General features: G+C 36.7%; 1 protein-coding gene across 2 annotated transcripts in view; it reads left to right on the top strand.

The window, feature by feature from the left end:
* Positions 1 to 13,295, top strand: part of Vwa8 (von Willebrand factor A domain containing 8) — a 358,183-nt gene that overhangs the window by 128,719 nt on the left and 216,169 nt on the right. For both annotated transcript variants that reach the window (XM_074043312.1, XM_074043313.1), the window contains exons 15-17: positions 2,175 to 2,343; positions 3,774 to 3,851; positions 9,860 to 9,975. In XM_074043312.1, coding sequence (XP_073899413.1) covers positions 2,175 to 2,343; positions 3,774 to 3,851; positions 9,860 to 9,975 — 363 coding nt within the window. The remainder of the gene's footprint in view (positions 1 to 2,174; positions 2,344 to 3,773; positions 3,852 to 9,859; positions 9,976 to 13,295) is intronic.

Raw genomic sequence — 13,295 nt, 5'->3', positions numbered from 1 at the left:
AACCTATCTGTATGCAAGGAAGGCTTCATGGAGAACCTAGAAAACAAAAAGGTCTTTCTCATCCTGTTGTTTTGTCCTTGGTGACTGTTTGCTGTCAGCATGCACTTGTCTCTGTCCAAAGGATGAACTGTCTCAGAAATTGTTCCTTCAGAATTGTGAGTCAATAGTAAAGAGTAAGGCCCCAAGCAATGACTCTCACTTGATTTAAATTCAAACCACCTCATTGCTCTCATTTTAATGGCTATTCTATTCCTGACTTTATAGCTTAGTTGTGGTACCTGCTTCCTTCTCTCTTGGTTTAAGAACATGAATTGGACTTCCTCTTTTGGCTTGCCTGTTAGATTTTGGCTTTGTTTATCCCCTGACTAGCCCTTCCCCACTAATGTAAGTGAGAAACTACATCTGCAGCTTTAATTTTATGAGGCCAGACCAGGCTCTTTATTCTCCCACCTTCTTTTGTCCCAGGAGTTAGAAGGATCATAAATGAATTCAATATATGTCTCTGGGCCTTGAGGCAGAGGCAGTCACCTGGATTGTAGCAAACCACTTAACAGAAAAGTAGAAAATGGAATAACCATTAGCTTTCAGATTTCAGGATTTCCCATGTCCAGTTTCTGGTATGTAACTAATCACTAGCCATCCTGAGTAACTGTGCCAACCTCAGAAGATTCTGGCACTGTCATTATTGCTACCCTTCCCTGTTTTCCCAGAACAACTTTTTAGAACAAACCATCCCCCAAGTTCTACTGGAATATAAATATATCTCTTTTTTTTAACCTAGAGAAATGATATGATATCTGGTAGCTTTTATGAATTCATTCAGATCTCTCATATGGCCATTTCTAAAATTGCTTTTCAAACCTAGTTTACAATTTATGATGTAACCTCTAGAATCATAGATTATCCATCCTGGGACTCAGTGTGGACCTGCCCAATGTATTGATATAACTTTCTCTTATCCGAACTCCTCAAAGTACTTGTCAGATTCTTCTCATACATGTCCTATCACCTGATAATTCTAGCTGCCTAATTACTTAACTCTTGGGTTCTAATATAATAGCTTAATGATGAAATGCCAGTGATATATCTGTTTCTGAAAATCCAGGCAAGTATTTTGAGTTTTATCCCTCTTTTCTCTCAGCAAGAATTATATTACTATCCAAAAGCATTTTTCTGTTGGATTTTTGAGTAGAACTCATAAAAACTGACACTATCACCCACATGATTAGATCATCTAAAAACAACTTAAGATATTTCATTAATCATGGGAGTCTTACCTTTCTCCTAGATGTCCTAGAATGTTTACGACCTTCCTCGTATTTCCTAGCAGAGATTTTTTAAGAGACTGCTTTAAACATCATAACATTTACTTGAGTGTGGTTGCTCACAACAGTAATCCTAGCTACTAAGGAGGCAGAGGTAGGAGGATTGTGGTCCAAGGTTAGTCATGGCAAACGCAGGAAATCCTATCTGAAAAACAAACTAAAAACAAAAGGACTGAATAGTGTGTTTCAAGTGGTGGTAAAATGCTTGCTGTGTGTGGCCCTGAGTTCAGTCCCCAGTAGAGCCAAAATTAGAAAAGAAAAGAAATGAAAAATCATATTCTCATAACAATGACAAAAGTGATTTATGTAAAGGTTTAATTTTCTTTAACTTTTTAAGACCTAACTGTTCTTTTGCTGATCTAAATTATTAATCCAATCCCATATGCTGCTTAAAATTTCTATATTTCAAACAGTGTATTTAAATAGTGTATGATGCTTCTTGGTCTTTCTATGACTGATAGAGTGAGCTCCTTGGAAGATTTTGAGGGGATTTTAGATAGGTAGGTAGATAGATAGGTAGATAGATAGATAGGATCTATGAACTGGATGTGATTTTATTTCAAGGGACTTGGGAAATTTTATTGTAGGAATAACAACATACCAAATGCAGCAGTTCGTGTGAGGGCTGGAATTGCATAAGTGGATACTGTACAACATTTATTAGTAGTAGAAGCTTATCTAAAGATCCTAAAAAATGAAATATCTTTTTTTTCAAAGCCCATTCTTTGAATAACAGTTTTGACATTGTTAATAGAATGACAGTCGGCTTATCATTGCCTAGGCTTCAACTACCATGACCTAATTTCTAATGTGAAAGGCTTATGTCTTCTTATTTTTCTCCACTTTCAGATCCATTTTTCCCATTCACTCCTCCTTCAGAATCATTGCTTTGGCAGAACCCCCTGTTATTGGAAGCCCAACACAGCAGTGGCTGGGACCAGAATTCTTAACCATGTTCTTTTTCCATTATATGAAACCACTTGTCAAAAGTGAAGAAATCCAAGTGATTAAGGAAATGGTAAGAGCCTAGTGTCTAAAGCTGTTCTCTTATTAAAGAATGTTGGAGCAGAGTTTAACATTTTTGCCTTTTTCGCTCACATTTTTTCAGATAATGGTTTAGGTCAGTGATTTTCAAACCTTCACATTTTTCAAGGTCATCTGGAGGGCTTGGTAAAACACTGATCTCGGTTCCATCTTCATAGCTTTGGAGTCAGTAGGTGGTACATGACAGTGTGCATTTCTGACACATGCAGATGGTGTTGGTCTTGGAGCACACACTTGGAACATCACAGATGTAGGCTGTTTCTTTCCTACCTTTGTATGGAGGAAGTTTTGTAATTCCTTTTGCTTTTATACTCAACCAGAGGTGTCTATAAGTTCCTGCTGTAAGAGTGGCCAAATGTGCCTTCTTTAGATTTTGTAGAAAATACTGTTGTCCCAGTCACCTCATGGTTGTAATAAACCTTGTATTCACATGACTAGTCATTTGGTGGCTTCTAGTGTATGTGTGATGCATTATTTCAGTGTCTGCTCTTTTGGAGCTCTGGACCTGAATTATTCATTGTAACAATACTAGCCACATTTAATGAAAAATTTTAAAACTCAGTTTCTCAATCACATTTCAAGTGTTCATTAGCCACCTAGGGCTTTTTCGCTACTGTGTTAAACTGCAGAGATAAAGAAAATTTCCATTATTATAGAAAGTTGTATTGGACAGTGCTGTTCTAAATCACTAATAAGTAAATAACACTTTACATAAATATATTCATTCCCTTTGAAATACTACATGAACTGCTTGTTTTTAGATTTTGTTGTAAGCATGGTTGTAGGTAAGGGTCCAAATGTCAAATTCTAAATGTCAAATTCCCACTGCCTATTAGCTTCCTGATCTTGGGTAAATTACTCAGAGTTTCTTCATCTGAAGATGAGGATAATACTGCTTCTTACATCACAGTGTTGATTTAAATAATATGATAATAAAATTTTTTTAAAACATAGTACCTTATCCCACTTAGTAGACATATATAAATTGTCTACCCAGTAAAGGAATTTGGTTTCAGTAAGAAAATGCCAAACTCAGAGCTTAAAGAATCATGCCTAAGCTAACAAAACAGGAAAAATGAAAAGGTTTTCATGGGTACACTACATTCCAGTTTTTTTTTTTAATTGAGTTAGAGGTTCCTTTGAATTTTGTGCTGATGATCAAGTTGTACATGCAGAAGAGTGGCTTGGTTTTATTTGCCTGGTTCTTCACTGGAAAGGAAATTCATTGTTTCTGGAGAAGGTGAATAAGCAACTTTATTTATGAGCTAAACATGTAACCAATAATCATGGACTTTATAAGAATGTAATTCCATTGTCATTTGCTAAGTAGTCATCATTTTTGGTTGACTGGTCAGATAACAGCATTTATTCTTCCTGTTTTTCCTCAATTCTTTCATAAAATAGGTCCCAAATATACCTCAGGAAGCATTGGACAAATTGTTATCATTTACACACAAACTCAGAGAGACCCAGGATCCAACGGTAAGTGTACACTTTTCCCACAGGATTTTCTATTGTTGACATGTTGCTGCCTTGAAAGCAGTTTTTAAGTTGGTATTTTTATCTCCTTATGCTATGCTCTGCACTCTTCATATTTGTAACTCTCATTTCAGTGACTTTAACATTTCTTCCAGCTCCTTGTGGCTCATGTCATAGAGAACTTCAGAGGACTATTGGTGGCTCCTGTGGCTTCTGGTCTTTTCCCTCTGTCTCCATCACTGAGCAGAGTCATCCATTCTTACAGCTTCAAGTCCCATCTCTAAGTTAATGCCTGTGTCTTTATCTTCTGTTTCCTGATTTATTCTTTGTATTTCCATCCCTGGATGGCATATTGGAAGATAAAGGGTATACTAACTCCGTGAAGTCTCTGTTTTCATCTGTAAAATAGGAACATTGCCATCTACCTCATAGGAAGGTTGCAATGATTAAACATAAAATGTATGTAAAGAATCTCTTCATGGCTGGCACCAGTGGTTCGTGCCTATAGTCCTCGCTGTTTGGGAGGCTGAAATCAGGAGGATCATGGTTGAAGGCCAGACCAGGCATAAAGTTAACAAGACCCCCACCTCTAAAATAACTAGAGGAAAATGGACTGGAGGTGAGGCTCAAGCAGTAGAGCTCCTGCTTGGCAAGTGCTAAGCCCTGAGTTCAAGCCCCAGTCCCCAAGGAAACATAAAAGAAAGAATCTCTTCCTTAGTTGCTGCTTAATAAATGTGAGTTTTTCTTGCTTTTAAACTGAATACTTTGAGATCACCATAAATTCGACATACACAGCTAAACTATCTTTCCTCTTTAAGTTTATCCATGTTCCTGATTTAATTTTGAGACCTTATTAGTATATCAACTTATATAAATCAGAAACTTGACATCTTTGTTGTTTCCTTATTTTCATGTGTCTTCACTTAATTCAAAAACAAAGCTCTCCAATTTAGCATCTTGAGGTTACATTTTTTTCTCTTATCTGCTAATGACCATCCTGTTAGCTGATTTTATAATCTTTCTCCTGGGATATTGTGTTTTCTCTTTACCAATAATTTATCACCACATAGCCCTCTGTTACTTTCTTGTAGCCATTTTAACAAATTGCCATAAATTGGTGGCTTAAGAGCACAGAAATTTCTCTGGACAGTGAAAGTTGTCCAAAATTCATAGTTTTAGAGTTGATGAAAGACTCCAGGGGAAAATCAGCTCCTTACTTCTTCCAGTTTTTGGTGGCTGTCACCATTCCTTGACTTGCAGCCTCATCATTGCACTGCCTCAATTTTCCCATCACTTTCTCCTCTGTATCTGTGTCAGATCTCTCTCTGCCTCCCTCTCACAGTAATGCATAGGATTGCATCAAGTGTTCAGCCCAATTATTCAGGATAATTCCATTTCAAAATCCTTAACTAAATCTCATCTGTAAAGACATTGCCATAGAAAGTAAATTCATAGGTTCCAGAGATTATGATGTGGTTGTGAGTATATATGTGTGTGTGTATGTGTGTGTATGTGTGTGTGTGGAACATGTTGCCATTTTCTAGCTATCAAAGATCTCCTGTTAATTACTTGTGGACCTTATCTCATCTTTTCCCCTCACTTATTCTTCTCAGCTATACTATTCTCCTGGTTGTTTCTTGAAACTAGTGCCTGCCTCAGGGCCTTTGCTCCTGGGGTTTCCTTTGCCTAGATGGCTCCTCCAAGATAGCTGCAGGTTTAACTGCTTGCCCCTTTCAGATTTGCTCACTTGTCACCTTTTCAATAAGGCTTTTCTAAAACAGTCTATTTTGTTTGTTTTTTTGCAGCACTGGGGTTTGGACTTGGGGCCTCAGGATTGCTAAGCAGGCACTGTACCACTTGAGCCACTGTACCAGCCCTGAAGCAGTCTGCTTTAGAGTCACATTTCCTCCCCATTTCATCCCTATCTCTCTGTCTGCCTTAAGGTTCTATGTAAAGCTTATGACCTTTGGACATAATAGACATGTTTTGACTCACTTTTGTTTGTCTGTTTGCCCTCACTTTTTTATATAACTGGTGTAGGAGTTTTGTTTGTTCTTTTCCCCCATGCTATCTCCAGAATCAGGAACTTTGTCTGAAACACAGCCAATATTTAACAGGTTTTTTTGTTCTGTTTTGTTTTTTGGCAATACTGGGGTTTGAACTCAGGACCTCATGCTTGCTAGGCAGGTGCTCTACCACTTGAGTCACTTCTCCAGGCCTAACAGGTCTTGTTGAATTAAAGAATGAATGAATGAGCTTTCCATATTGTTCTTAGTGTGATTGTTAATCTGTTTCTGAATTCTTCCTTTCTTTAAAACTGTTAGGTGATTTGTTCTGACTGTAGACTGAAGCCAGCCTGATCTGTTTCTGCTGCTTTTCCAGCCTCTCTTCCTATAGACTCAGTTGAAGCTCTCTTGGCTCTGCCCACCTTTGCCTTCTTGCTACTTTTTTTCCAGAGCATATTCAGATGTCTTACCCTTGGATGATGCCCTGAGTGTGCTTTCTCCCCATCTACTTGTCCCTCAGATCCCCAATTCTGAGTCCTCAGGAAGAAGTTACTCCATTTCTACTCTGCTTTCATGGCACATGGCATATACTTCTCGTATGGACCATTGCAGATCCATTAGTTTATCTCCCCAATTCAGATTTGAACTCCTTGAGTCTAGGTCTTGCTCATTCTTTTGTTCCTATCTCCCAGCCTGCTGCTTGGCAAATGTAAGACATTTAAATCTTTCAGAAATGAAGGAACAAATTGATTAATTAATAATTTATTAACAGATCATCCCTAGAGTTTTCTTTCCTGAGAATGTTACATTTTTATGAGCAGTAATTCTTTTAAGAGGAAAAGAAAAATTATTTTTGATAATTTTTAATATCTTTTTTATCTTTAAACTGAGATAGTATTAATCATGCTAACATGAAAAATCCTTGAGGTGTGCTTTTAAAATTGCATAACCATGGTAACTCAGGGAATGTGTTTCACATTCTCTCTTCTCTGCAAGATAAAACCAATTGCCCGTGGCTCATGTTGGAGTTCTACTTGGGAGGTTGAGAACAGGAGGATCACAGTTTGAAGCCAGCTGGGCAAACAGTTTGTGAGACCCCCATCTCCAAAATAACTAGAGCAAAATGGACTGGAGATGTGACTCAAGTAGTAGAGCTTGCAAGAGTGAGGTCCAGAGTTCAAACCCCAGTACCACCAAAAAAAAAAAAAAAAAAAGAAAAGAAAACAAAGAAATTTGATATTACAGCCAGGTATGGTGTATATGCCCTGTAACCCCAACTATGTGGGAGGTGGAGATAGAAGGATTACTGTTCAAGGCCAGGCCAGGCCAAAAAATAAAGAAAAGTTTGCCACCACATTCAGCTTTTATTGGTTGAGAAGAGGGTCCCTTGAATTTTTTGCCCAGTCTCGCCTGGAACCATGATCCTCCTGATCTCCACCTCTAGAGTAGCTAGGATTATAAATGTGAGTCACCCCTCCTGGCCACATTAGGAGCTTTTCAGTTGAGGTGTACTCAATTTTTAATTGATAATATGAGAACAGAAATAAATGAACCTTTTATTTCAACACTTAAATGGCTCACCATAAAGTTTAGTTTTGATTTTTTTAAACAATGGACATTATTGCAAAGCATTTTGGTGCTATCAGCTGAAAGAGTTGCTATTCTTCAAATTGATGAGAAATCCTCACTGATGACTGGAATGAAATGTGAAGCCTGAATTCAGTGTTACGCTTAGAATGAGATTAGAATGTTGGCCCTAGACAGTTACCTTAGGATTTAATGTGACTCTTGTCATGAGAATCCTCTTTAGTCATTTTCTAGATTTTTCATGATTGAAATAAGAATTTCTGATGGTCTTAGATATTAAGGATGGGACTTTCTGAGTCATCCCTAATGTCTGGTCCTTTTAATCACTCAGCTGAATCTCACTCTTAATTCCTCCTTTCTCCTATGCAGTCAGTTGGCAAGTCCTTGGAGCCATTTGCTTTTCTTTTCTCCATTCTTGTTGCCATACTCTTACTATAGGACTTAATCTTTTTCTAGACCGATGAATGATGTAGCTAGCCTTCTGTTTCCTGTCTTAGGTCTCTCTGTCCTTCAATTTACTTTACATACCGTTCCTGATATAAGTCTGATTCTAAAATGATATTACTGCTTTGCCCATAACAAAGTATTATTGCCTTCAAGAATTCAGTCAACCTTCTCAGGGTATCATTCATAGGTCTTTATCATTTGTGAGCAAGCCTTCCAACAGGACCCCAAAGTAGAGCAGGGCTCATGCCCTCCCATTCTACTTGCATTTATGTTCCTTTTGCCTTCGTGTCCTTGTTCATAGCATTTCTCCTGCCTGTTTGAACATTTTAAGCCACTGTAACAGCTGTCAACTATTTCACTTATTTTAGCATTAAATTATATGCTATTTTGAAATATAATTTATGGTTTCTTATATTTAAATACTGTCTCTATGTCTAAAATGCAAATTTCTTGAAAAGAAGATGGACCAAATGTTTGTATGTAAATGCATTCTTTGAAATCTAGAATTTGTTTTTTAACAGGAAACCAAAAGTCTATGCCGTAGATGGCAGTCATGTTCCCAACCCACTTCCCAGAGGACTGTTTAACTCATGTTGTAACTGAAATATAACACTAATAACAGCAGACCAACATCTCACAGAGTTGTGAAATACATGTGGAAGGAGAAATCAATTCATTTTTTTCTTCTTTGGAACGTACAGAGATGACCTCAGGCAAAACTTTGAAATAAGCAAATGTGCAATGTCTCTTTCCTCTCATTCACTCTGAATCCTCTATTAATTTAATTGAGTTTGCTTCTCTATCCCCTAAGGTGCTCAGGGGCACTAAATTGCCTTTGTCACTCCCTGTGGCATTTCACCTGACCTGCTGTGCCTTCCCAAAGGCCCAGTCACTTCAGTAGCACTTTTCTCCTCTGCTGATCTGAGCTGGGAATGAGGCCAGTAATAATCTCATTCATTGAAATTTTGCTAATATCTCGTCCTGGTCCTCTGATTTTACTCACTGTGAAGAGGCTGTTTTAATAATCTGCCACTTGTCAAATGCCTGTATTTTTCTGACCTGTGCCAAGTGATTTAGAATCATGTTCTAATTTAATCCTCAGAGCAGCCTTAAAGACGAGGCATTGTTATTGCCATTTCAAAGATGAAGAAACCGAGGGTACAAAAGGTGATGTAATTTGTCAAGCTGACACAGCTAATAAGTAAGAACCCAGCTTGTCTAACTTTAAAACCTATACACTGAGACTATACTTTCAGGGATATTTCTACAGTTTGTTACTAAAACCTATAAACTTTACCATCATATCATACTGCCTGCCAAGAGAATTTCAAGTGCAAGTTGGCAGATATTTATTGAGTATTTACCATGACCTAGGTTCTATATTAGCAACTCTGAGAGTGGAATTTGGAGACTGTGCAAGAAAACAAAATGAAATTATCCTGCTATTATAGGGAAGATTCCAAATGGCAAGTGACAAACTGCTTTACACCTCTGTGAACAGCTGCCTAAATTATCTGCAGTTCCTCTTTTGTATTCAGAAACCACAGATAGAATTGAAGCTCAAGCATTTTCACATTATCTTCATAAATTGGCTGTGTAACCAAAAAGTCAATTCTACCTAAGGATTATTAATAAAATAGTTGTAACCTGTATTATATCACATCCTTCCTATATCCAACCTTTCTACCCCAACATGTGCGTATAGCACTTAGCACAATTAAATACTTTATTTGAATTAAATTGATAAATACTTTTTATACATTTCAATCATCTTCAATGATATTTTAAGTGTAAATTTATTTATCTTTTTTCTTTCACTTTCTATTTATTTTTATTTGCAGTTCATTAACAACACATGTTTAAATTTGGCTTTATTCCTCAGGAATAATGAATTCTACTATGATACCCATCTAAAGGGACCTTAACAAGTTGAAGCAAGATTCTTAACAGGCTGTCTTTGCCTTTTGATAGGCACAATCCCTGGCAGCATCCCTTTCTACCAGACAACTCTTGCGGATATCTCGTCGGCTGTCACAGTATCCTAATGAAAATCTTCACAGTGCTGTTACTAAAGCCTGTCTTTCCAGGTAACCACAGTCTCCTTTCTTACCAAATACAAGTCTCTGGGTCTTTGCTAAAGTAATAACAAAAGTTTAATTGGTAGTCTACATTCGCAGGTTTGTAAAATGTATTAATCTGAATATATAACTATTTCACTCTTGCCCTCAGTTATTAGAACTTACTTAGGACAATATTCTATCTTTTTTAGGCATAAATGCAATTTTAAGGCTGGAAGTGTAGCTCAGTGGTAGAATGCATGCTTAGCATGTGTAAGACCCTAAGTTCAATCAAAACTAAACTAAAATAATTCCATTTTTTTTTAAATTTAAGAAGTATTTTGTAGATGAGAAGATTGTTTTAGTTACCTGCTCAAGTCACACAGTAGGAAATGGCACCTTTGGGATTTAATGGTGGCTCAGATATTTTCTGAGGTAGGGCTCTGAAGTATTATACTTGCCACCTCCCAAATTTGCATTAGAAGTTTCCATGCTGGATAGAACTGCTCCCTTGTGTAAATTTAACAAAACTAACATCTCTTCAGTCTATACTAATAGTTTTTATGTCAATTAGGAAGTGATTATAAAACATTGGCTTGCAGAGTTTTCTTACAGAATCACATTTGCATGAAGTTGTTCTTAAAAAACTAATAAGAAAAGATTGAGAGAAATCCCCAAGAGGTTCAGAGTTTTCTTTTAGACTCTTCTCATATGATCTAACATTTTCATATTTTAGACTTTTTATATGGTTTTTGTCCGTTCATTCCTTTATGAGAAGAATTAAGAGAGAATCTATTTTTTGCTTAGGAGAATCTGTAATTGCCCTCTGTAACTCTTCAGTATAGTAGACAGTTTTTCTTGTAGCTAAATTAAATTCCTTGTGCTACAGCTTGAGTTTGTTCTATCTGTGGTGTATCCAGCTGAACTGAGACTCCAGTATCTCTAGAGTAATTCTTTGACTAACTAATAATTATGAGAAATAGCATAATTCATTCTTTTTTCTTAAATAAAAGAATATTAGACATAAATGAAATTTTGAAAAAAATGCTTATTTTTCAGAGTTGCAAACTAAAAAAATTATGAACAGAAAGATAGTTTTGTCTTAGACAGGACTTGGTTGGAGATATCAGATTGTAGAAATAAATGGACAGTGCTTAGCAAAGTAAACAACTTTAGGCTTTAGGGAAAATAATACTTTGAATTCGTTAGAATGAAATAATCACACCTAAACCATTTTACAATCTGTAACAGGTGTACTGGCAGTTGAATCAATGTTCAGTTTCCTTTGTTTAAAAAAATCAGAGTAAGTCAAGTAATGAGAATTGATCTAAAAAACAAACAGCAGTGACCTAAAGTGGGAGAAGAACTATAAAGATGCCTAAAGGATTTGAGAATGTTGACAACTGGCAAAATTTAATTTATTGCAATTCAGTCACACAGCCTACCTAGAAGATGTGAGCACATTTTTAATAAAGGTCAGGAAGAATTGAGGAATGAATTTCTGTCAGATGTTTTATTACCTCCTTTGGTTACATATTCAAGACAATATTGAAAAGAAGTAATTTCCAGGTGATTCCTTATTTCTCCTTCTGTTTGGAGTAGAAAATTTAACAGACTTCTAAAACATGAATTTTTTAAAAATTTGTAAAAGCCAAGGCTGTAGAAAACCAGCAAAAAATATGAACAAGATATACTGTAGTAAATATCCTCCCTGTCTACTTCCCAATTTAGAATTCTGAGTAAAACATAATAAATAAGTAGTTGTTTATACTTATCCAAATTTTTGAGGAAGAAATATGTCACAGGTATCAGAAATGAAGTAGGACTAGAGAAAAGGTTAGATCAAAAAGAATTAACCTAGAAGGTAACACCCACGCACAGGAAATCAATGTGAGTCAATGCCCTGTATAGCTATCCTTATCTCAACCAGCAAAAACCCTTGTTCCTTCCTATTATTGCTTATACTCTCTCTACAACAAAATTAGAAATAAGGGCAAAATAGTTTCTGCTGGGTATTGAGGCGGGGGGAGAGGGAGGGGGTGGGGGCAGTGGGGAGAAATGAACCAATCCTTGTATGCACATATGAATAATAAAAGAAAAATGAAAGAAAAAAAAAAAAAAGAAATGAAGTAGGGCTGAAGTTGCCATAGGACCAGCAGTTCCACTTCTGGCTATACCCAAGAGAAATGAAAACATGTTCATACAAAATCTTATATATGAATATCCGTAGCAATATTGTTTACAATAGCTAAAAAGTGCAAGTAACCCAAATGTTCATCCACATCTGAATAGTTAAGTAAAATGTGATTTACCCATAAGTGGAATATTCTTCAACAGTAAAAAGAAATAAAGTACTGATACATGTTATAACATGGATGAACCATGAAAATATGCCAAGTGAAAAGCCAGACACAAAGGGCCATACATAGTATGTTCCTACTTTCATGAACTGCCCCTATGTATATGGCCTAAGGTAATTTTAAAATTAGGAAAAATTGAAAGCTGGAAGTCTGGGATAGAGGAGAGAAGGTGGATTGAGAGATAAACTAAACAATAAGCAAAGCCTTTGGAATGAAGAATGTAGTCATTAAAATAAAGGAAACAAGCCCAGTGAGCAAGTAAGCAGTTAAAGAGACAATGAGTGGAGGGAGAGCAGCCTGGCACACAGCACAACAAGTTAAAGAGATGAGCAGTGTGAAAGGACTTGGAATAGACAGTAGGGTGGATGCGAACTCCAACATCTGTTTAATAGAACGTTGTTGCTTTCTTTTGATGCTAGGGATTGAACAAAGAGCCTCGTGTATGCTAGGCAAGTGCTGTACCACTAAGCTACACTCCAAGTCCTCTAATATAATTTTAAGAAGAGAGAGAAAGTCGGGCACTGGTGGCTTATGCCTATAATCCTAGCTACTTGGGAGGCTGAGTTTGGGAGGATCAGGGTTCATAGCCAGTCTGGACAAATAGTTCAAGATACCACATCTCCAAAATTACCAGAGTAAAATGGACTGGAGGCATGACTGAAATGGTAGAGTGCCTGCTTTGCAAGCACTGTGCTCCAAGTTCAAACCCCAGTCTCACCAATAATAATAATAATAATAATAATAATAATTTTCCAAAGAGATGATAGATGATAACTAGGAATGTTCCAGAACAGAAAGATATGAGTCTATAGATTGAAAAAGTGTATCAGTTTCAAGTAGGACAAGGAAAAACAAATCTACCCCTATGTTTTGTGATGATACTAGACATCAATAGACAGACCTAAACATTTTGAGAGGAAATATGTACATATATTACACTGACAACTTTAGATCAGCAGCAGTAGATTCTGGAAGGACTAGGTGATATCC

The sequence above is a fragment of the Castor canadensis genome, chromosome 10 (assembly GCF_047511655.1).
Source record: "Castor canadensis chromosome 10, mCasCan1.hap1v2, whole genome shotgun sequence".
In the NCBI taxonomy this organism is placed as follows: domain Eukaryota; kingdom Metazoa; phylum Chordata; class Mammalia; order Rodentia; family Castoridae; genus Castor; species Castor canadensis.
This window is presented reverse-complemented; position numbering and strand designations above follow the sequence as displayed.